General features: G+C 37.9%; 1 protein-coding gene across 1 annotated transcript in view; it reads left to right on the forward strand.

Annotated features, from left to right (window-relative positions):
• LOC103899194 (usherin) overlaps window positions 1–24,696 on the forward strand; it is a gene marked incomplete at its 5' end in the record, with an annotated part of 310,634 nt that overhangs the window by 210,389 nt on the left and 75,549 nt on the right. Inside the window, 8 exons of the mRNA XM_019472152.1 lie at window positions 2,474–2,642; window positions 5,643–5,864; window positions 11,117–11,340; window positions 13,697–13,907; window positions 14,308–14,505; window positions 15,104–15,258; window positions 17,068–17,266; window positions 24,373–24,480. Of these exons, the coding sequence (XP_019327697.1) occupies window positions 2,474–2,642; window positions 5,643–5,864; window positions 11,117–11,340; window positions 13,697–13,907; window positions 14,308–14,505; window positions 15,104–15,258; window positions 17,068–17,266; window positions 24,373–24,480 (1,486 nt within the window). The remainder of the gene's footprint in view (window positions 1–2,473; window positions 2,643–5,642; window positions 5,865–11,116; window positions 11,341–13,696; window positions 13,908–14,307; window positions 14,506–15,103; window positions 15,259–17,067; window positions 17,267–24,372; window positions 24,481–24,696) is intronic.

Consider the following 24,696-nt stretch of genomic DNA (forward strand, 5'->3'; position numbering starts at 1 on the left):
CGGTGTGCTATCAACATTATTCTCATCCTAAATCCAATCCAAAACACTACACCAGCTACTAGGAAGAAAATTAACTCTATCCCAGCCGAAACCAGGACAATCTGAAAGATGGAAAGACCATGTTCAGGTGAAATTTGGGTGGCATGCATCACTGAAAAGAAGGAAACAGTACAGGGATGACAAATGAAATCTGTGAAAAGAAGAGGAGAAATTAGGTTAGACAGATCACAGAGGGAGACATAGTCCCAAGGGGCACACAAATTGGGACCGAGAATGTGTGAGGAACATGTATTTGGCCTCCTTGCATGCAGGCAGGTACAGCATTTACTGGATCTGGTGTCTGAAGCTCAGGATGCAGTAAAAAAGGACAGGACAGAGGGCATTTTTTGCAAGTGTCAAGGGTTGTTGCTAAATGTGATCTGTTCTGAGGACAGTGGCACAATAGTACTTGATTTGATATTTTTAAGAATGCTTTTAAATGACTTGGAAATGCAGAGAGACCAGGTAATCTTCTAGGTTGCTTTGGAGCCAATTGTAAATTAAGAAAAACTCAGCCTGGAGCGCGTGCCAGTCATAAAAAATATCCAAAAGATAGGAAGCAGAGAAGAGGTGTAAAGCAGAGTTTTATTTGACATCTTAACTAATGATCTGGAAGAAAGAACAGTAGGTTAATTAAATTCATAGATTGGATTATATTACCAGTGACAAGGTGGACAGCAAAATAATGTAATAGGACCTACAGAGACTCAAAATTCCTGAACAGAAAATGACAAAATTCAGCTACGTTGGTAGTCTAAAACAGATGCTGAATGAGAAAGTGTGCTGGAAAAGCAGAAAACCGTGTGACAATTCAAAGCATATAAGGTTATAAAACCTCAAAATATAATGAGAAAACAAGAACACCTTCTGCCCTACCTTGTGTTAATTTTGGGTTACATGTTGTTTATGCATTGTAAATTGTAACTTCAGAACCTAACCTAATACTCCCAAGGGTGACTGAGTAAAGGCCATTCAAAAGTGAACAAAGCAAAGCATCATCTTTCTGAAGTCAGAAAGAATTTGTTTATGACTTAAGAAAAGTAATAATATCCTTTCTGTATGTATATATTTGTGTTAACATTATAAATGTAATACAAATTAGATGTCCTGAGCCTAGTGACATACATTTTTTAAAGTTTTTTGTCAGGTAGTAATTAAAGTACCTAGGTAAACAAAAGATCCTTCTAAAGGAACACTTTCTTTCTTTCCTGCTAAGATAACCTGATTTAGAATGTGGTTAAAGTAAGGGGTGGAAGTGCTCCACGTCAAAAGAAAACAAAGGAGCAGCTCTGCTCCAACATCTGTGCTGTACTGCCAGCTGCATTTTCTGTCTAGCTGTAAGAGGCATCCTTCTGGCTAATACAAGTTGCACTGACTGTAGGTTCTGAGTTTACAATTTTTACGATGATTCTACTGACTGTTCTATATGATTTACTGTGTATACTGTGTGCCACTCCATCGACACAGGAGTAAGTGTACAAATAATTATTTGATTGTTCAAGCGTATAATTTCCTCGACAGCACCTAGAAAGAAGTCCACAGTTAAAAGGCCTTTTCAAAATTCATTTCCATGTAAATTTTATTTTGGAAAAAAAAAAATCCTTATATAAATACTATTCTCTTGAGATCACATTGTCTGAAGAACTGTGGTCATAAATAAAGGATCATGTGCTATAAGAAGAAAATTCCACTTATTTTTATGTCAAAGAAAACCCAAGAGCTCATATTGAAAAATACTGGGTTTTAGTTGTAAGGGTTTCAGATTACATGTTTCATCATAAATGAATGAATAAATAAATAAATAAGAATTGGGGAGAAAAGAAAAGGATAAGGTGAATGAATATAAATAAATAAGAATTGGGGAGAAAAGAAAAGGATAAGGTGATGGTAGATTATATGTACATACTGCGATCTACTCCACACTGAGAGACTCAAACAGCCTGCGAGGCATATGAAGATGATTCATATTAATGGACTATTTTATTAAGGTGCAGTATGGTTGAAGGCCACAAAATAGCAGAATTCTGTCAGATACACACTAGTTTATTAAATAAGAATTGGGGAGAAAAGAAAAGGATAAGGTGATGGTAGATTATATGTACATACTGCGATCTACTCCACACTGAGAGACTCAAACAGCCTGCGAGGCATATGAAGATGATTCATATTAATGGACTATTTTATTAAGGTGCAGTATGGTTGAAGGCCACAAAATAGCAGAATTCTGTCAGATACACACTAGTTTATTGAAGTCTGATAATGCTGGATGGCACAGGATTTTTAGCCAGGTTACATTTTATTTGACTGCAGTCATATTAGTGTCCGTACTAGGATGTGTTGTGCATGTTTTCACATACGTTGTTTTGCCAGAGAACATATTATGTTCTGTTTAACAGATATTGCCTTACTGATTTTTTTTTTTAACTACTTCTAGGTATGTTGTAATGGGATTCTGCACGACAATAAACCTGGCTTCCAATGCTGCGAGGACAAGTACATTCCATTTATTCTTAATTCACCAGGGGTTTGCTGTGGTGGTCAGATACATGCTGTGCAACCGAAACATCGGTGCTGTGGTGGTTATTACACTAGGGTATTAGTAGGTAAGAGACAACTCCTTTCCAGTGCTCGAAAGAAACAAAACAACAAAGTTGATACATCTGCTAAACCAAGGAGAATGAAAACATAGCAATAAATGTGGGATTTATCAAGATTTCTAGATGCCTTCAAGACTTGTGTTCAGTGGGATAAGCAAAGAAAATTGCACTGACTTTGTCTTTTAAACACAGTACACTGTTTATACAAGAAAGGCTTAATTGATGAAACCTGATGATTGGGTCATTTCCCAGAGAACTAATTTATGCCAAACTATACTTAATTGCAGTAAGTGCTGCATAATGGGGAGGGCAGTTCTGCTTAATAGGAACACCATCAGGCAATTTAGTGGTGCGGTTTAGTTCTCTGCTTGACTTGACCCCACGTGATTTTCCCTAGCCATTTCTTTTGTGGAACAATTGTTATCATTTGGGGTTGAAACTACGGATTACGTCACTTCTACATGTTTCTGCATTGTCTACTCTTTGTTTCCACCAATGTTACAGATCAAAGTACACATCCCACATGTATTATCTTTGATGGAAATTTATCCTTTTCTTAAGGCTGATGGTACTCTTATTCTCAGAACTGTTTAGGAAGTTTGCCAAAACTGTGCTTCTGTGCTATTGTCCAGAGTTTGGTTTTCCAGTTTGTTGGTGGGCTTTTGACAGGGAGAGGGGAGGAAAAGGAGGAGGAGAGCCCTTTCAGGGGGCAGTGTTCAGAGCATATATCTCTTTGTAGGCAATTGTCAGGTCAGGAGCTAAAATGCTTCCATTACTCGTGAGCTGGCACACATTCCCTAGGCTCAGAAATGCTTGAATTTTTGCCAACACGTTCAGCACATCCCAAGTTCTGATACTTTGAAAAGTAATTCATATATCACAATATTAGAATGCCTTCCATGATGTCATCAGAAAAATGCTATCACATGGAAGAACCAGAGAAGAGTATTTTGCTGGCCTTATTAATCTCAGTGTACTGAAACGGAGAGATTATACTGTGACCTCTGTCCCCATCCAGTGGTCTGTGTTAACTAGCTTAATGTTGTTTACATCAAGAAAGAAAAGCACAGTGAAACAAAATGTCTTATGTCTGAAAGTAGTTCTTGTTCAGTCAGCAGTCCACAAGCATGAAACAGTGAATGTTTGAACATGATTTTAAACATTTTTTTTTCTAAGTAAATTTGCTGCATCCTCTTTTTCCGTACTCTAAAGGGCAGCAACATGAACAATGTTGGTCACTTTTTTCTTTTTTATTTTTATAAATATGCTAATAACCTCAAGCTAAATGTTAATGTGGGTCATTCTTTGATAAGGATAACAATTAACTGGTAAGACTGCATGGCAGTTTTCAGAGAAAGAACATTTTCAAGCCTAGCTTGGAATGGATCCCATTTTGAGAGGTTAATGAGAAGGTTACTGATCCTTTGTGTCTTATGTCTAATAGTTCTTTAAAAAAAACAGTTTTATTTCCAATAGATGTAAGCTACATTCTGTGTTTTAATACTTTCTCTGTGTAGCAACGAAATTAGATTCCGAGGAATGCAGGAAAATATGATGAAGTATCTAAACAGATTATATCTATTATACTCTAAAAATTTGTTCTCATCTTTTTTTGTTTATTATTGACTTTATTTGATAAAGTTATTTATACAGGAAACTCTCTAAGCATACATATTTCCCAGATGTTGTTTGGCCAGCTTGATAGCTCTAGATGTACTGATGCACACTGGGCTGAAGGCATGAAGATTACAAATTAGGAAGGCAGGAATCTCAGTTTCTGAAACAGTAGTGCACAAAGAAGTGCAAACATCCATCCCAGAACTAAGATGGGAGGAGAGCTTAAAGCAGAGCAGAACAAATAATGCTACCACTGCCCAGGCACCTCTTTGGCAAGAAATGTGGGGGGGAAGGAAAACAGCGTTCTCCCTCATCTGTTACAATCGCATCATATGATTATTTATGACAAAAGCTGCATTGGGTTTAAGGCGCTCTGTCTGTAATTCCCAACCTTTCAGAAGAAAATGACTTGAGGTATTACTTTCAATGAGAAAAATGAGTTTTAAAAATCAAAACACATTAATTAACAATCAAGAATCCAAATGCTTTAATCACCTCTATTACCTGTCTTCAATAGCAGAACAAAAACTCTACTCCTTCCAAATGACATTTGAGCCACAGAAAACATTGCAACACAGAAAGATAATACAAAAATGTAACTTTTAGAACACTGGATGAGATCAAGTGCAGACACTAGTGAATGAAAATTATCGCCATTTACCATAATTTTTGTATCCTTTATGGCAGTATCTACTCCATTTATAGCACACAGTTTATGCCAGCCCAGCCCAGCCCACCATTATAGTGTCAGTCTCATTGGCAGTCTTATCCTAAGGCCTTTTCCTGCAAAAGCTGATGCTTTTGCTTAAGTAGCAGCCAAGCCCACTGATTGTGACGGTGGTATTTAATTTTTAAAGTGAGTTTAATCCTTAAGTTCTTTGGGAGATGAAGTTCTGAGCGACACTGAAAAACTCTTTAAGCAATGTGAATTAGTCCTTCAAAATAAGTTTGGAATGATTTTGGAGGAGACAAGGAAATTTTTTGCTGAGAATAAGTAGGCTGACTGTTCTGTTAATCATAGCAAGAACAAACTCTCTTTACTGTGTAGCTGCCTCTACCTAAAGGTTTTCAGCTGTATAACTATCATATTTACAGAAATTATTTTTGTTGCTCTTCTCAGTTTGTCTTTGTCATGCTTGCATTTTCATATCTTACAGAGTCTTGGCCCTGAATTAATGAATGCATGTTTCTTTAATTATTATTACAAATGAATATAATACTTTTATAGCATTCTAAAGTACCGAGTGATTCCATGCTTTCACATGGAACATTTTGTACATGAAGCTACTAGTGTGTGAATCCAGACTTGTTGCTAACAGATGAAAGCCTCTCAGAGATTTCAAGAGCTATAAATGCATAAAATCTTTAATTGTATTCTTAAATTGACAGGAGAAGTATGTTGCCCTAACGAAGGGCAAAACAGAGTTTCAGTTGGAATTGGTGACTCCTGCTGCCGGGGAATGCCTTACTCCACATCAGGCAATCAAATCTGCTGTGGTGGATCCCTCCATGACAGTTTCAATCAGCAGTGCTGTGGTGGAGAAGTCATAAGCACAGACTTGGTCTGTTGTGGTGATGAAGAAGAAGGGACTGCACACAGACCTCTCACAGGTAAGTGATAAGTTTTCAAGAAAAAAGGGTCTTCATCTTTCTACATCTCTTGTGACACTAACCATTCGGCAGTGACACACTCAGATTTAAGGTGTGTACGCCAATTTGTTAAAATGATGTTGCACTTTACTCACCTATTCTGGTAGATTGCAAAATGGTGAGCTTTCAATAACCCTTCCTTGCCTTTGTCCAAAAGCTGTGGGGGCTGGAGACACCAGAAATTCAAAAGGAGTGCATGATCTTTCATTATGCCAGTCAGAAAATAGGACCAGTCCCCTCTCAATGAGTAGAGCAGAGGTTAGACTTGGCCACCTTGTGCTGCCATCCATCCCAGTGCAGGGATTTTCCATTTGCTCTGGAGGTGTGGGGTTAGTCACTTAGAAATTGAAGATTACGACGCTATCTACTTGGTGGTCTATGTCCCTCACTTGTGCATATACATAGGAGTAAACCCGCTGGTTTCAAATTAACAAAACTTAATCCCTAGCACTAGTCACCTGTTTATCTGTGGTATCCCATCAATGTCTTGCACACCATCGGAAATTACTCCATCACTCAGAGGTACAACCTGAACCCTACTTCCTCGTAAAGCACCCTGTGACTGGGTGGTGACAGAGATGGAGGTATTATTACAAATGCTATTCAGGTATTTTCATGTGTCTTTTCTTTCCACAGTTATTAGACAAATTATATACCACCAGCCTTAGGCTTTCTCAGCCTGACAAAAAGACTTAAGAAACAATTGCAGTCTCAAAGGGGAGCCCGATTTCAGAACACAGAAATAATGAGGTTTAGTACCCAATTCTGCTTGGTGTACAAAGATGAGTGATGTAGTGCTTTCACCATGTGCGTGCCAGTTTGACCCTCTAGTTGTACAACTAAGGATCTCAATATATAACTACGAATCCAGACCTGAAGGCTGAACTCCTCCTTTCTCAAAAAATGAGCTCTATCTTCAGCTTATTTTTTTTATTCACTGGATCCTTCAGCCGCTGTGGTATTAGAAGTACCCTAGTTCTGTGTTGACTGTCAGGAAGGGCTAATCAGAAGGGCCATTGCAACACTTTCTGCGGTTTCTATACTATCCTTCCCTTCCAGTGGTGACTCGTGGAGGGTATGCTGTGAACAGCACCGCTTGCATGATTTTAGCTCCCCCTCACTGTGATCCCTAATTGTGCCTGATCTAGAGCGTTTATGCAGGGCTTACAATATCAGCTCTGAACAAGGCCCTCTTGCATAGCCGCGCATTGTGTGGCTGCCACAAGACGGGGCTGGCTCATAAAACATCTCTTTATGTACTTTATTACTTAAACTCTTTTATTTGCCTGCAGGAGCCCTTTAACAAAATCACATTGAATTGACTTTCTCACACCAAATCAAATCTCCCTGGTCCCAGTTCAGTTGTCTTTGTCAATATGTATTTTATAAATGGAGTGAATTAACAGATGCTGTTGGAACAGAACTGCTGGGGTAGCGTTTATGTTTTTACTGCTCTCTCTGGGCAGATGAGTTGTGTAGGAGTGTAATACAGGTATCTTGGGATGAAAGTTATGTTCTTCATTTCAGTATATATGTGTTCTTAACAGTTTTTTTCCTTAAATATATATATTTAAAAAATCTTTATACCCCTCTTTTTAAAATGTGGTTAGCCTATAGCACTCTATCATTTACACCATTTTTCTTGAGAATGGGTCAGGATGACATTTTTTTGGCTATTAAAAAAGAAAACAGTGGCTTTTTCATCATTCACAGGTTTTCTGTGAGGACTTTATGCTGTGAGCCAGCATACAGCTGAACACAAATACAGGTTTGAAAGATGAATTAGCGCCATAGTTGAAAAGAGATCGTATTCTTTTGCATTAAGCATAGAATAGATTGTGGTTTCTTATCATATCGGATACATCATGCTCAATAGGTTTTTGCTTAATTTCTTAGAGTAATTCAGCCTTGCTAAATACATCATGAAAATGCACAAGCCAGGCACAAAAATCTACCTGCTCCCTATCCCTATTATTATAATGATTCTAATGGAAAAAATACTCTCACATATAAACATAATTTACTTATCATTGGCACATGGATAAGTAGAATTTTGCAAGAATATGGTAATTGGAAAGCTGATCTCATTGTCTAGAAGGGGAAAAGGTAACGGGTGGCTTTATGCAAAAGCTGAAATGCTGTTGAAGCTCTGTTTTATAGTTGGCAATGAATGCCATGGTTAAAAATATAATGACAATTTAAAGCTTTTGTTTGGGAGTTTTAGTTCCTTGAAAAAAATCGTACGAGAAAAACATGATCAATAAAAGTGCAAGCCTTGTGCACAGCCTTATTGTTTCACAACCAGTTTGAAAGCAGCGTGTTTCTGCAGAATCTAGATCCAGGTTTGCACTGAATGTTGGTTTAAGGGCTTGAATGGTACAACTTTTTCATTTGCCATTGTATACCTTTTTCAGAGAGTCTCTCCTGCAAAAAGAGATGTTTTTTCCATCTCACATTACTCTTTTTTTTTTAAATTTCTCTTTTCTTAGGTTTTATTTTTCGCCCCTTGTTGGCCTTATTTAGTGGGGTGACCATAGAGACATCTACTGGCAAAGGCTGGCAGTGGTGCCATTGTATACAGACATCCTGAGCCCCACTGCTGCAATGTGATTATCCAAAGTTGTCTATTTCTGGCTATAAAGGATAACGTCAGCTAAAACCACTCTTGGATTTTCTCTTTAAAAATAAAATTTTTAAAAAAAGCTAGTAAAATGCCACTATACTGACATCCCAGACTCATGAAAGATGATGCTTTGTACTGTTGTGGTTCCTGATCTGTAAGAGTTGCGATACCCACATGTAAGCCAAGGATTTTTGGAGTAGTTTGCAATGTACACTGGCTCTGTATTTTGTTGATCCTCTATTCTGGCTCCAAAGGCTAAGCCTTTTAATACTCATTTTTTCCTTTTGAAAGCATTGGTTTTGCAGATTTACTAAATTAGTAATTCATCACTCAGCTGTGTTTGTAAATTTTTTCAGTTGCTGGGGATGAACATGAAATAATTGTTGACAGAAATCACTGTTAGCAGGAAGTGTCTTTTCCAGCCCATGGATTTTCTTTTTGCTGTAATGCATTATGTGCCTATGAAACATAAATATATAAAGCGTGACACACACATTCCAACTGATTTACAAACAAATAGTTTGTATGTTGGTATTTTGCTGAATTCAGCAAGGGTTTATAGGAATTTCTGGATCCTTAAGCAACTGAATAAAGTGATTTTTAGAAGGCAGATCAATCCATCAATATTACGTGGTCCTATTTTGTTTTTCTTGCAGCATATTTAAAGTTGTACATTTGAGGTGTCAAGGTTCAGGAGTCAAGTGCTACATGTGATAAATTAAGCAAAGGTCAGAGGCTACGCAATGCAGTTTCAGAAGATTGTCTACCTCTGCCTTTGCAGCTCATTCATGCTGAAGTGATGCACTATGGGAATTACTACCAAACTCTGCTCTGCAACATCTGCTCTCCCTAAGTGAGTTAGTGCACGTCAGACATCTTTATGTCAGAATATTGCAGTGATGGATGCAGTCTTCAGAAAATGCTGCATAAAAATCTGGTGTGCCGTTCTGGCCATTAAGTGAAATTACTATTTAAATTAATGGCGCTGTCACAGTTTATCTGTGCAAAGAATGAACGCTGATTAGGGTATTAAGTAATTAGCAATTTATCACACTGGAACAAGGTTGATAATAATTAAAGAAGTAATGGTTTACCAAAGAAACTAGAAAGGGAGTCACTTCTTGTTATGCGAGTGAAATCTTGGCTGAAAAATTTAATTCAGTTAAACAAAGATGAGGTTCTCAGTGAAAGAATACAGCCTTGTTTGTTTCAATAGAAAAACAGTTCATTATCAAAATTTTAGTTTGCCTGTCAAAAGTCCCTTGGGGCTGTCTGAGTTGCTTATTAGTATTGAATTGAGTCATTTTCTGCATTAATTCGCTACTTAAAATTGGTAGAATCCGAGGACGATTTGGAAAAAGGGTGTGAACAGGGGGAAATATTTACCCCTTGGAGAGCTGGTGATCACAGTTTGATTTCTGTGAATGGAACCAGCCCTGAAAATAGGTAAAGTATGCAAGTAACATCACCATTTTGAGTCATTCCAGTGATTGTAATGAAATGCTCTGAATGCTTTAGCAGGATCATACCCTTAAAGAGTAATTTTTATTATGTATGACTTCCTAAGAGAGATTTGCTGCAATAAATGGCAGTGAGAAAAGTGGCTGCTTTTGCATGTGTTTTAAATGTCTACATACTACAGAAATTATGTCAAATACAAATTATTTTGTAGATGTAACAGTATATCACAGCCCTGGGGTTTTTTGTGATCTCTTTCTAGTTGAATTAGTTATAACATTTATTTCATTGCCAATTATAGAGGTGTTTGTAGCATTTTGCTCAGAGTTAAAATTTACCCCTTTCTTTAAAGGGTGTGGGGTTCAACGCTGGTATTTCACAGTTGCAGAATCATTCATGTGAATATTTGGAAAATTACAGTGGTTATGACGAGCTTTTAATTTTAAAATAAAATCATTAAAAATAGAAGAAAGACTGTGGAATTAATTTTGGCAGCTTATCAATTCCACTACAGAAATGCAAGTTATATTTAGATATTAACTTCTTAAAGAGTAATTGTCTGTATCAGATGACTGAAACTTCACTGTGGGTATTTGGCAAGTCACCCATTCAGCTCTATGTACCTAGTATGAACCTTCACTTTAAAACATAAAATATGACGTGAAACATTCTGGTATGCTAAGATGCACTGTTGGAAGACTGCCCATGTAAGGGGCGGGGGGATGAATGATACCTGACTGGAAAGTACATGGAGAAGCTTTCTCAATTTCTACATTCTACAGGAAATTTTCATTAACAGCCTGTCTTTGACCTGCTGCACACAGTACTTCGGTATGGTATTTCATAGCAAAGGTTCTTACAAAAGTTCAGCAATGGTGTAAGTTGATTGTAGGGGATCCCTGTTTATTCCTCTAATTTTTGATTGTTTTCAGCAGGTGTAGAAGTCAGGACGCTTACTTCAGTCACCTCACGTTTGAATTTAATCTCACTTTAGCTAAATCTGGGTAATTCCAGCTGCTGATGGGTTTATGCCAAGCTACATCACATTCTGAGCTTTCTCCTTTCTTTATCTATTTATTTGCTTACTTACATTTCATATTCAGATATATATTTTTTTGTTTGTTCATTTCAGGGATGTTTTGTTGTGGGCAGGAATACGTGAGTATGTCAGATACCATATGCTGCTCAGGTTCCAGTGGTGAGTTCCTAGCACATGTTAGAAAGAATGACCAAGTGCCAGTAAAATGCTGTGAGACTGAACTTATTCCAAAGAGCGAAGAATGCTGTAATGGAGTTGGATATAATCCTTTGAAATATGTTTGCTCTGACAAGATTTCAGCTGGAATGATGATGAAGGTAATTGATAGAAAATCTCTCGGTAGCTCTGATTTGATGATGGAAGGAGAAATACACTGTTCATAACTATTTTTCTAAAATAGGAATATAAAAACTCTTGTGTGCATTATTCATTTTCACATTACATCCATATTAATACCGAATGAGTTCACCATGATTGATGTTATTGCAATGAATTCTAAAGGAATTAATAATGATTAGCTGCCTCTGTGAAGTGTTGCCCAGCACTTCAGATTAGTACAGTGGCTAAAAGCTGGCATACTAACAAGACTGGCATGTATAGCCAGCTTCCGTTCTGTGACCACAGTTCCTGATGATGTTCCTTAAGTGGAAATTGAAATTGAAGTGGCCAGTTCTGAAGTATAAAAATGCTATTACATTTCAATTTGGGCAGGCAGTATGACATAGATTCCCCAACCTCCTAAAAAAAAACAACAAAAAAACCCCAATTGATATTTTCTTGATGGACTTAATCCTGATCCTATAGAAAACCAATGGCAATTTTGGCATAAGTTTCAGCAGTACTAGGGTAGGTCCCTGTATAACTTTTAGCAACAATGAGGGTATTATATTTTTTGTGCCTTTCGCGCCTAATGAATTATACAGTTTATTTCCACTCTGTTCTAATGTAAGAGCAAACTAAGCACCATAAAGGCTAATTCCATCTTTTCTAAGAGTGGCCAGTGACTATAGGTATCAGCATGAGACAATTTGGCCAAACTTTCAAAGCTGCAGTCTTGCAACTCTAGTTGAATTCAATAGAAATCTTAAGAATTAGCATCTTGCTGTTGTACGTAAGCTGTAAAAATATTGTCAAATGTTATTACAATTTTTGTTTAAGAAAATGAACATTTCAAAGGATGGAAATGCTGTATATATATTCTTTTATATAAATATATATATATGTTTATATAATTTATAATATTTATGAATATATTTATTATGGAAATCAGGTAGATATTGTGGAATTTATCGCTAAAGTAAAAAGAAAAACAGACCCCATCCTGCCACATACGCATGTTCCTGTATCCTTTTCATTCATCTGCTAAGTTAATACACAAATATTTCTTCCATCTTCTCCTTCTCATGTCAAGGTTTTCATGTCATTTCATTTTCAGACTGAATAATTTTCTCCTAGAGAAAATCCAAGTGTTGTGATGAGTCAGCTAGAGTTCCTCAATGCATTGTATTAGTAGTTCATCCAAGGCAAAAAATGGCTGAGAATAGGTTAATGAATTCTGGTAGATAACATGCTAGATCCATGCCTTAGGTACAATGTATAAACAAAGGAAGCGCTTTGTATTTCACTTACCCGCAGTAGAAAAGAGATAGCAGCACTGGCTTTCTGATATGTACAGATTTACTAATATTAAAAGGACTGATATTCTGAGACATATTCTGGAGCTACTTTATATGTGAATCCAATCCATCTATATCCTACATCTTATATTGATATCTATCACAATGTAATTTTTATGAAAGTGCTAGGTTAGGAAATTAAATTAGCTGAAGTTCATAATCAGCTAACAAACTAATTTCAATAGGTGAATTAAGGAAGAATTAGATATAATCTGTTTGGTTTTCCTTCTAAAGTTTGTAGCCTAATGGGCAGAAATATTTGTAGCAAATATTGCAGTACATTTCTTCCTGCAACAACCTATATTTTATGAGAATTATTGCTGTCTAGCTTATGGTTTGGCAAAAATATTATTTCATGAATTTTAATGGAAACTTGTGGAAGTTCAGTTTATATTTCTATTTCTGTGAATTGTTCTTTATGGGTTAAATCTTATATCTCCATCAACGTTTTCAGAGGTCCTCTTATTGCAGCAAAACTGCTGTTTAGGAGTGATGTGGTAGAGCACACGATTTACATCGCCCATGGATAGAGTTCTCAGCCTTGACAGCTGCCAAGGAATTACAGAGAGCCCTCTTGTGTACTTGGCAAGCTGTGTGAGGGGCTGGGAATTTGCTATTGATTTGCCATGGGATATTGGCCTTTGCAGGGGCAGAATGTTCAAATTCTCAGATTAAATCCTGTTCTCACTTGATTATAGACTCTTCTATTTTCGACAAACCCAGCCATTTGGGCTTCCAGTGGTTAACATTTGTGATGCTTTCATGCAAGGACCCTACAAAAAAATGTTTCTTTTAGAAAGGATTATAAAAGCATTAATGACCAAAGACAGTAGACAGGCCAAAGGCTGAACGGGTCTGCCATATGCTAGAAATATCAACGTACTCGATGCGGTTACTTGATTTGTATGTTACATAAAGACTGAGAAATACTAATGGCAGCATTTGTAAAGAAAGGAAGATGTGGTAAATACATTAAAATTGAACATGTATTCCTTAGGTAAAAGAAGAATGCAAGGCTAATATCCTTTGCCCTTTATCTATGGAGGCAACAGCACATTGTGGAAAGTGTGACTTTGATCCTAGGGAGAATATCTGTGCGTGGATAAAAGGTTCACAGGGTGCTGCGGAAAAGGAGATAAAGGAAGGTGTGTGTCCAGCTGAAGAGGAGACTGTCTACACAGGAAGTCCAAACCAGTATTCATTTACAGGTAAGGAAAAGTGGCATATCAGATTGGTGATTTGCTAGTGTATGTAATTCACTCCGGAGAAAAAGAAAGTCCTGAATGCTATCAAGTGTTCTAATTAAATGTGAAGCAATTGTAGTGACGTAGCATTCTTTAAGAATTAATCTGTGAATCAGGACAGTATCTTCAGGGAAATGAAATGAGTAGCAAGAAGTTCAGTGAATACATAAGGTCTAAACCTGCTTTCACAAAAGTTGGTAGAAGTATTGCTATATGAGAAAATGGCCCTGACTAAAGGAACAACTTCCATATCTATCTGTCTTTAAACACAGAAGTAGTCCCATAGGCACAGAAAAAAATAAACAAAAGTTATTTTGTATTTTTAAAAGACCAAGATGATCCATACGTAACTTTCTTTTTCTAGACCTGAACCTTGAACCTTTTATCACATATGAGTACAGAGTGGCTGCTTGGAATAGCTATGGAAGAGGCTTCAGTGAAATTAGCAGAGCTGTCACTAAGCAAGATGTGCCACAGGGTGTAAGTCCACCAAAATGGGCCAAGGTGGATAATCGGGAAGACATGATACTTCTAAACTGGGAGGAACCACTTCAACCAAATGGTATTGATATATGTTAAAAAAGGAGTGTGTTCTATCATTCAACTGACAGTGTTCCAAAATCACAAAACGTTTCTTAATCACTAGCACTGAAATATATGTATTCCTAAACTCTGCAAGAAGAATTTGCTGTAGGTTGAGATCATTTTCATTGCAAATAAGAGTAGGGTCTAACTTCACAAAAGACAATTTAGTATGTCTCTAATAAGTGCCCAGAAGCCTCTTCTGAGTACGGTTGTAATAATAATTGGCAAATATGATCAGAAAATCACAATCATGTTATAAAATATTGGGGGATTCGGGGGGGTGGGGGGAGGGAAGTGGTTGATACTCATGTTTCTTTCAGGAAATCTTGCTTATGGTTTCCAAACAGTGAGAAAATTTGGAATAGCTCTCCTAATAGAAATACTGAGATGTTGATGTAGAGGTTGAGGAGAGTAGCTGGTAATTGACATTAGCCGTTTCAACAGGATGATTGTCTGTTACAGTGGTCACCTAGAGATTTCATTTAATATTTTCTGCATGCAGAGTAGGTTATTATAGTATACCATCACACAGGATTTCTCAGCTAACAAAAGGGAAAACTTTCTTTCTGCAATAGGTCTTATTATTCACTATATCATTCTTCGAAATGGAATTGAGCGTTTTAGAGGAACAGAAATGAGCTTCACAGACACAACTGGTGTCCAGCCATACCAAGAATATTCATACCAGCTGCGAGCCTGCACTATTGCTGGTTGCGCAGACAGCAGCAAGGTTAGTAAATTGGTCTTTATGGAACTGGTGCCAGAATTTTATCAGCCAGTGTGGTAACATAAAAATGCTTTTGGAAAGGTGTAATTTGAAGACATGATGATTATTGAGTAAGCAAGTGAAAAACATCAATAATCTTATTTGGATTCAACTACTGACAGGTGATTATTTGGAACCTAAGGTTGATACAAGCAAGCGGAAGGGAAGAAGAAAGCAGTATCTCAGTCTTGGCAAAGCTGAAATGGCACTGTAGGAACTGATGTTTGTTAAAGAGAAAGCTGCACATGATAGAATAGAGTAAGGAATATTAAAACACACTTTCTCTAAGCCTTGAAATTAAATCTTTGCTTCCCAGTAGGAGGTCTATAGCCTCTTCTTCCTTGGTATTTCTTAGTTTATCTGCGTTAGCTCTAGTCTATTAATTTGTTCAACAACATTCTTATTTAGAGCCTCCTTCCACTATATTACCCTTCAGTGGCTTTCCATGTCTGCACCTGCTTCAGGCTTTACACTCCTCTTGTGTACAACCTGCCTCTGCTTCAGTTTTAAGCAAACAGAATCTCTTCCCTCCCTTTGTCACAGCTTCATTTCCTCTTGTATCACTTTGAATCACGGATGCCTTTCACCAGCATTACTATTTAACTAGCTCTAGTTTCTATTCTGCAACGTACCAGCCTTATTCATCATTTGGAAAAACTGTTTCTTAAGTGACCTCTTTTTCACAATAATATCCTTGCCTCTATGAAAATGAATTTCTAGGACTGCAAGTGCGGGGTCTGTGGGGCAGAGGTGGGGAATAATGGCTGCGTTTTGTAATTATAACATCTATGGGATTGAAAAGTTGATTTTCTTTTTTCCAGGTGTTTAAATGTTTTCCTTATTGGTGTAAATCTCAGCCAAAAGTGTAAGAAAAGAAACACTGATGCAAAGGGAGGGAGATAGGCACATGGTCCTCTGCCTGCACAAGGAGCTGTGATCTGGAAGCTATGTAGGCACAGTTGCTGCAACCATCGTCCTGAGCTAATAAATCCTGCTTATTTCACTTGTCTGTAATTAAGGAATTTACTGTTGCAAACACTGAAGTCTGCAAGCAGGGACTGATTCCACCAAATGCACTAAGACAATATATAATAGAGGGCACATTTTATATTTACAGCATAATATAAATACTTTATGGTGGTAATAACAGAAAAAGAAAAGTGATTCTCAAAGAGAAAAAGGTCTGACTCACTTATTAAACCAGTGTAATTTGGAGATGCCTCTGTAGGAGATGGTAGAGATGTGTCAATAGAAGATTAGCTTTTTCCTTTTTCTTCTTTTTTTGTAGAAAGAGCTTAACAAGCGCAAAGTTATTCTATCTTTCAAAATCTTTGGTTTCCTTACAAAAATATGGAGTTGCAAATAACTACAATAGAGTTCAGATTGCATGGATATATGGAGGCTTAGCCCCACGTTTACTGGTGCTTAAAATATATGAAATCAGGCAGTTAAAATGCAGAGACACTGACAAACCATATGGAAGAGAGTTATCAAGAGTTTTCAAGCAATACAGTTTTTGTTGTTTCACCCTGTGCTATACACTGCAGCTAAAACGTGGTGAACCTGTTGTGATAAATTGTAGACATAGACTTATGTAATGTATTCAAGGTCAGATTTCATTGTGAAAAAGGAGAAAAAAGTAACTAGTTCTCCAGGCCCTTGGTAATGATATGCCAGGCCAAACAACATTTTAAAACAAAAGTGACATTCTCATTGATCATGGTATCTAGTGTACTATTACATTAAATTGCTGTTTAATTCATATGTCTTCAGGTAGTTGCAGTCACTGTCCAAGGAGTCCCAGAGAGTGTTCAGCCACCAGACGTCAGTGCTTTGAACTCAACAGCGTTACATTTAAGCTGGATTGCACCCAGGAAACCAAATGGTATCATCAGAGAGTACCAGATCAGTCAAGTAGGGAAAGGACTTATATACACTGACGCTGCAAGCAGAATGCAGCACACAGTATCAGGTAAGGAGGCAGAGCTCTCTGACAGGCTAATGTCCTGTCCTTAAGGTATAAGACTATTAACATATTAAAAATGCTACTTGTCAGTAACTTTTAAATCCCTAGTACTGTGCACAGTTTAGAATGCTTTATCATGACTTTACGTATCTTAAATTTATTTTTTTCAATCTCTTTCATTTCTGGCTGCCGTTTGTTAAAATATTAATAGATTTAATTTCAAAATTTTAAAATAAATCTATCCAGCTCGATTCAAGATGCATGCTTGTGGTGTGCTCGGGGTCTCAGATATGCTGTGTAGGCTTACCATCCCTTCACACAGATTCAACTCTCTCTTTTACCATCATTAATGTGCTACTAGTGCTGCTGTGAATGTGTAGCATTGTAGGAGCAAGAAGGATCCAGCATTTTACGCCTGAGATAATGAAAAAAAGAAAGGAAGACAGAAAGGGAAAGATCCTGGATTCTGTTTATAATCCTATATATTGCTTGTAGCCATTTTCTAAATACTTGGTGAAATTTCACTTTGTGTGTGTGTGTGTCTGAAGGAAGATTTAGTCAAGGGATTTTGGTGGAAGATTTGACTCAGACCTCAAATGTATTATTTTCACATATTCAATTTTTAGTTATATTTGAATGTTACACTGAAGCAAAATTATTCTTAGAAATGTTTCTGTTGAACATGAAATGGGAACATAAACATCCTGGGAAATCTTTTTTTCACTCTTTGATCTCAGGTTGGTCATCAAATTCTTGTATCTATGAGTTTTAGGAATTCATAACTACATTATTTTTTCCTTTTTTTTTTCCACCTGAGTAGGAAACTTAGAAGTTCATATATTATACACACCATATGATAGCCACCCAAAGAATAGAAGTTGACTTAGGGCATATAAAACCTATACAGCATACATGGCACTCTCAACTACCCTTCAAAGCATGAGTCCTGAGTCAGAGTGGATCCCTTAGTTCTTTAAAAGAGTTCGTCCTTGCTGTAGTCACTCACAGAGGAGTAAAGGACTGCTGTTCCTCTTTGACAATATCACGCTCCAGTGTGAAATTCATCAACTGTATATTACTCTGTCTCCATATTCAGTGCTTCTGGACATGAGATATTAGAGTATGCCAGTTGGTGGTACATGTTTTAGAATTGCTGTTGTAAGTTTATACTGTAAAGAACACCTACCAACAAGGAATGATTTATCAAACCCATTTGAAAAATACTTCTCGTGCTCCCACTTCCTTCCCAAAAGGCAGTTATACCTCCAGAGTAACCAAGATTTTAATGCAAACAATACTGTTTTTCTTACCAGTTGGAAGGGAGAAGAAATGAAATTACTTTCTGAGAAACAAGGATCTTTTTTCCTTTTGTGTGCCTGTTCCATTAAGCCACTGTCCAATGCTGCCATGTTAAGCCAGCAGTGAAATAAATGATCGCTCCTCCTGACAGTCATAATAAAATCTTGTGCTGTTTTCTGCAGGAGCTTTCTTAGGTAATAATGTGGACTTCATGGCAGTGATATAGCAATGTGGATAATTATTGCACTCTAAATTAAAAGAATAAGATAAAACAATCAAATTTATTTCATACATAATCTCAAATGTTTGAACTGTTGTCTTATTCCCTGTGGATGTATGTTTTGATTTTCTCATCTTCCTTCCCCCCCTCCCCCCAAAAAAAACCTGTCTGCTTTCCCCTGAGCAACGGTTGAACATTAATGAAGCTGTAGCATTAGTATTTCTTGAGACTTTGAATCTAGGGTCTTGCAAATAACAGACAAGAAGGCTAGCACCTTGCCACTGCACCATTGTCTTGCTGCTTATTTTTAATTACATCAAAGCTTTGGAAACATGATCCCACAAATGCTTTGTGGGAATAGCGGTGAATGTGCTCATCATGTGAAATCCATAAATTGCTTATAATCCTCTCAAGATGTTAAAAAAAGCATTAAGTAATTGAAGACAGGAAGTCCTCAGTTAATTATTTAGAGGTGTTATCAATGCTTTAAGCAAACTGAAGCATTTTCTGCTATCTCACTGAGTTGAATGCCACTGGGACCTAGGGGCAGCAGCCATCATCTTCTCATATTCTCTAATGCAAACAGCACATGGCAGCTTGTCAATAAAAGACCTTTTTATATCATTTATTACTGAACACTTCCACTACCCTGTACAGAACAATTTGGATGACAGTTATGGCATTGTTTCACTTTGTGTTACTACTACTTTACAAATGGGCCTGCTAATGCTTTGCAGTGGGGGCCAGGCAGAGGGTAAGACTGAAGAAAATAATTAGGGGAATTGTAAAAGAAAGCTAAGAGTGCCCTCTTCAGCAGCAGCAGGTGGATTTATAGCAAAGATTCTTCTAAACTCCCCCGTTTTTAGTACACTAAAGATAATATCCCGAGTAAGAGGCTTTATCGAGAATTTGTAGGATCAATCATCTTTAGGTAAAAGTCAAGCAAGATCACTGATGTTTATTTTAGTAAAAGAAACAATATTAAGAAATACTTTATGACTGAACGGTTTGAAATTCTTTCATCTGAACATATTCTTCATTTCAGGGTAGTGAAAACTGAAGAGATACAGAAATGTTGTCACTGGTCAACTCTATCTCCATGCAGCACTGAATCATTAGTAATATTCATCTAAAGGAAACTCTTGGGGGTGGAGGGGTTGTGTGAGGCTGCGGTCAGCAGTCTGACATCCTCCTGAGTAAAATTCCCATGGCGGGGCCCAGGAGTGTTAGCCTAGGAGCTAATTACTGACCTTGCTGGAGCCATACCCACAAATGGAGACGAACAGTATCACAAGGAATTGATGCGGCTAATAGAAGAATGCATTCCTAAAAACCCACTGTTTCACAGCCTTTTGGCAAATGGCAAATGCTGCAATAACAAAATAGACTGCTAAGTTAAAAAAAAAGAGAATTAACCCACACACACAATAATAGACCAAAAAAAGAAAAAGGAGGGGAGAAGTATCCTCTAGTGAACAATCAAGTAGAGAAATTGGAAAAGCAAAATGCTGTTTATGTTTCAAGATTATCTTACTTGTTATTTTTATTATTAATCACATACATAGATTTGCACAGAGCTTTCCAAAGCATACATAAGACAAGGCGTTTAATGCAAAGCTTTAATAATCTAGATAAAAATCTGCTGTGACTGCTCCATGTATGACTAGAGGTTTCAGGTATCAGAATTTCACCAATAGATTTAGTGAAACCATGTGCTCTTTTTTTAATGCCCATTTTTCTCTTTAAAGTGTAGTTGTAAATGAGTATTGCTTTATTATGCATGTTTCCTTTAAAAGTGAACATGACTCCCTTTAGGGGAATTCAAGTAATTTGTTGCCACAGTAATCTTTTCTATCCTGAAATGTTAAATACTTGGCTTTCCTCCATGCCTTTGCCTCTCTCTAGTCTGCAACTGTCATTTTCTCCCTTCTTACTTTTATACGCAGCGTTCAGATGATTTTTCTTCTCCTCCAGTTCATGATTAGATTACAGCCAGGGCTGTCCCTCTGAGTCATCTCTTTATTTTCTCTCCTTCACGTCTTGTTCAATTTGTAAGCAGCCTGCATGTCTTCCATTCAGTATTTTACCTTTCTCTGTAATTGTTGCTTATTCTTTCTCTCTATTTGTTTGTAATATATTTTAATTAAAATATCTCTGTAATGGCTATAAGCAAGGATTTGTTTATAAACAAAGATCATGCCCAGACTTTTTTTCTTGTCACAGAATTGCATTGTTCTTGAAGTAATTACAATTAGGCACATGAGCTACATCAAAAGTTCGTTATTAAGGTCACAAAGCCAAGCACTTAAAAATTGACCTGTATAATACTTATGAATTGACCTGTATAATCCTAATTCAGCCTCTTTCACACAAGCAGTCTGCATTACACAGTAGCGTAGTCATTTGTACGTAGGGTTACTGGCCTCATTCAGTCCACAAGCTCTGTCTCTTCCAGGGAGGAATAAAAAAAAAAAAAATAAAAAAATACTTCCCCAGCCACAGCCCTACCCCTGTAAAGAGAGTACATAATTTAACGAACAAATTTAGGAATTACATTGTCCTATTTTACAGCAGCCATTTAGGATAAATGTGAGTTCTGCTTTAACGGCTTGTGTGTAACCAAAAATATCGGACACATTGCCTAACAGTGTCTCAAAATACCTTACTATGTATTGTTCAGGGTTAAAGCTGGGAAACGTACGCCACTGCTAGTGATCGTTCCATATTTTAAAGCCTTTCCAAGAACAGAGCATATTGAAACTGTCCTAGTTTCGGCAGGGATAGAGTTAATTTCCTTAAAAAACTTCCGTTTGTAGGACTGCTGCCTCAGCTTTTGCTGTGTTTGGTAGGTTTATTCCTTCTGGGAATCTTGGTGTAGATGGGCCTAATTCTGCATCTGCCCAGAGATAAATTTCTTTTCTGCTCAGCAGAAGTCAGGGAGGTGCAAGCCCGAAGTTCGTGTGAATGTGGAGCACAGCGAGGGAGGCAGCAGGCATGGTGCCAACCCAGAGGGATAAAATGTGGATCGCTGAGGGGCTGGCAGCATTGGCCGCCAAAGGGAAGAAAGGAGAAGGGTCAGTGTCCTGGGAGGATGGCCAAGTGGCAGCACACAGGGCGGCCTTGCCGCTGCAGCGCACTCCCACATCAGCTCTGTCGAGCTGCTGCCAGCCTCCCCTGGGGCCTTCCCCCAGCCCTGCCCCTGGGCCCAGGACCCCATTTCAGCCCAGCCTGCTGCCTTCAATCCCTGCTCGCAGCTGTGCCAGCCTCCAGCCCTGCTCTGCCCAGCCATGGGCCCTGCCAAGCCGGGGCCAGCCGCCGGCCTTTGTCCCATCCCAGCCCCAGCCCCAGGGAAGTCCCTGGGCTGGGGCTGCCCCCGGCCTGCCCCGCTCCCCAGCTGGGGTGGTGGAACAGGCCCTGGCAGGTCTCATAAATCCTGTGGATGCCAGATTAGAAAGCTACAGCGAATGAAGTGTGGGACAGCCCGGAGGAGAGACGGTCTCTGGAGCGAGGCGGTTTGCTTCTGTCCTGGCTCTGCAGGGCATTCATTTCTGTTCAGGCTGTGGTACTGAGGAAGACACATCTCAAGCTTTCACAGCTTGTCACAACTATGTCGTCTTTATTTTCCGGACACCCTGCCTGAGACCTGGGGCCTGAATTGCTAATTCCTGAGCTTTCCGAGCTGCAGCTTAAGGGACCAGGGGTTGTGCCCAGATATAGAAAGTTTTGCATAACACCAGGTACACTGACAGCCAGGTCCCAGGCATCCCAAATGGTCTCCTGGCAGGTCCAGGGAGGTTTTTGTTTCTCAGTCTCTTTGTGTCTGCATCTTGTTTCTGAGCGAGAGAAATTTTTTTTTCTTTTTCTTTTTTTTTTTTTTTTTTTTAATTCTTCTGGTACTGCATTAAGCCATTTGCAATGCTCAGCTGTTTGGTGTTAGTAAAGTAACTGTATGCTCCAGGGATGGACACTACAAAAAAAGTCTCGCATTCCATACAATTAGGCAGGCCAGAGACCACATGCTGGAGGGAATTTTAGATAGGCCTGTGCCACAGAGCCTGTACACAACGGGGGTCAATTCGTATCGTACAATGTCCTAACGCTGGGATTTCCTAGTTTATAAGTGTTCAGTTTTGCAATCTTAATATTTTTGCAGAGTTTTTGTGTATAATTTGCTTCTTGTTGTTGCTGTACTGTTTGTCCCCTTTGCATTCAGGTTCAGGAACTTTTTTTTAAGGTATTATGAGGTGTTAACAAGAGGGTCCTTGAAAACATGCGAGAGAGGTTTTCGGCGTCTGTGCCTCGTAATGTCATTTTTAAGATAAACTTTGAGAAATACCCAAAAGAGTAGTTTAGCAAAGACCCTGTAACCTGGGCTGGAGCATGCTCTGTGAGGCAGTCTGATCAGCAGTTAAAGCTGAGCTCTGAGGTGTTCAAGACAGGCTCACAGAGATCTGCATCTTTAATGATTTGGCTGTAAGAAGCCTTTAATGGTTGTGCAGAATGGCTATTTTAAAAGCTTAGTATCTTAGCCAAATTTTGGGTACAATTTTATGAAGAGTCCTAAAGTCAAAATCTTAAGCTGCAGGCAACTTGATGTCAAATCTGAAGTCATTGACACACAGCACAAGGATATCTGAAAATTTCCAAGGAAAGGTCAAAGCAATAGATTCTCTTTTAGTCTCATTCAAGAATGTCCAGCATAGAAGGTTTGAGCTGAAAAAATAGTTTTTAAAAAATTACAAGTAAATAAAATTAATATCTTGTAATGGGGAGGGCTTGGTTGTCAGTCCTGCTTCTAACTGCTTTATAGCATCTATAGTAAAATCTTGTAACAAATAGGAAAAAATAGGGAAAAAAATTGAACAAATAGAAGTTGGGAAGGGGGCAAGAACAGAATATCTTTGGACTTGTTTGCAATTTAGTAGAAGATTTCATGTTCAAGAGAGTATTTTATTATCTTTTCTTATTGTTGCAAATATATTTGTAATAAATTTTCAAAACATTACAGGCTTTTCAACTTTTTAAGTCCAAAACTCTAAGCAATTACACTTTAAGGTGCTTATCTGTTGGAAACCTTTGAACTTCCATGGCCATTACCAGTGACGGAGATTATGTCTGTGCCAAGAATGTTTAGGTGCCTTCCAGTTAATTTTTAACCATTTTGTACAGACAGAAGCATAGGTTAAAAAACCCAACAAAACACACCTTCGAGACTGGGTAAATCTTCAGATGGTAATCGGGGCTGAGATCTGGACTGTTTTTACTACACTGCAAGTGCCATCTAAGTTAATTGATTTGAAGCTAATTCAGATATGTCTATATAAGGGGCATCCATAGATCCATTGCAGCATAGACACACATTCAATCTGAATTGTTTTGTCAGGTCTTTTAAACTAGTAGAGGATATATATCTAAATTAGCAAGAATTCACCATTTCAATATTATTCAGATGTAAAATTAGAATGGTTCATATTTTATGTTTGCCAAAAATACTAGAAGTTAACTTTAAGTCCAGTAACTTTCTACGTAGTGATACAATTCTTGGGATGCCTGACGCCAACATCTCAGTCTAATCTCTGTTTGCTCTTTCTAGGTCTGCAGCCATATACTAATTACAGCTTCGTGCTTACTGCATGCACATCTGCTGGGTGTGCTTCTAGCCAACCACTTTCAGGTCAAACTTTACAAGCTGCTCCTCACGGTAAGGGAAAAAGACATTCTTATAGAACTGCAAAGAGATGGTCATATGGGCTTGTATTTTCTGACGGTTTAACAAGGTGTAAACCTCCACTATCATCCATCAATATATCATGTACAAATTTACACAAGAGAATCCATCTCTCTTAGAATATTTGTATCTTAACACACTCTTTATACTGACTGCCTGGCACTGCATTTCTGCTTTCTTTTTGTGACA

This window comes from Aptenodytes forsteri, unplaced genomic scaffold, assembly GCF_000699145.1.
Source record: "Aptenodytes forsteri isolate BGI_AS27 unplaced genomic scaffold, ASM69914v1 Scaffold195, whole genome shotgun sequence".
NCBI lineage: Eukaryota > Metazoa > Chordata > Aves > Sphenisciformes > Spheniscidae > Aptenodytes > Aptenodytes forsteri.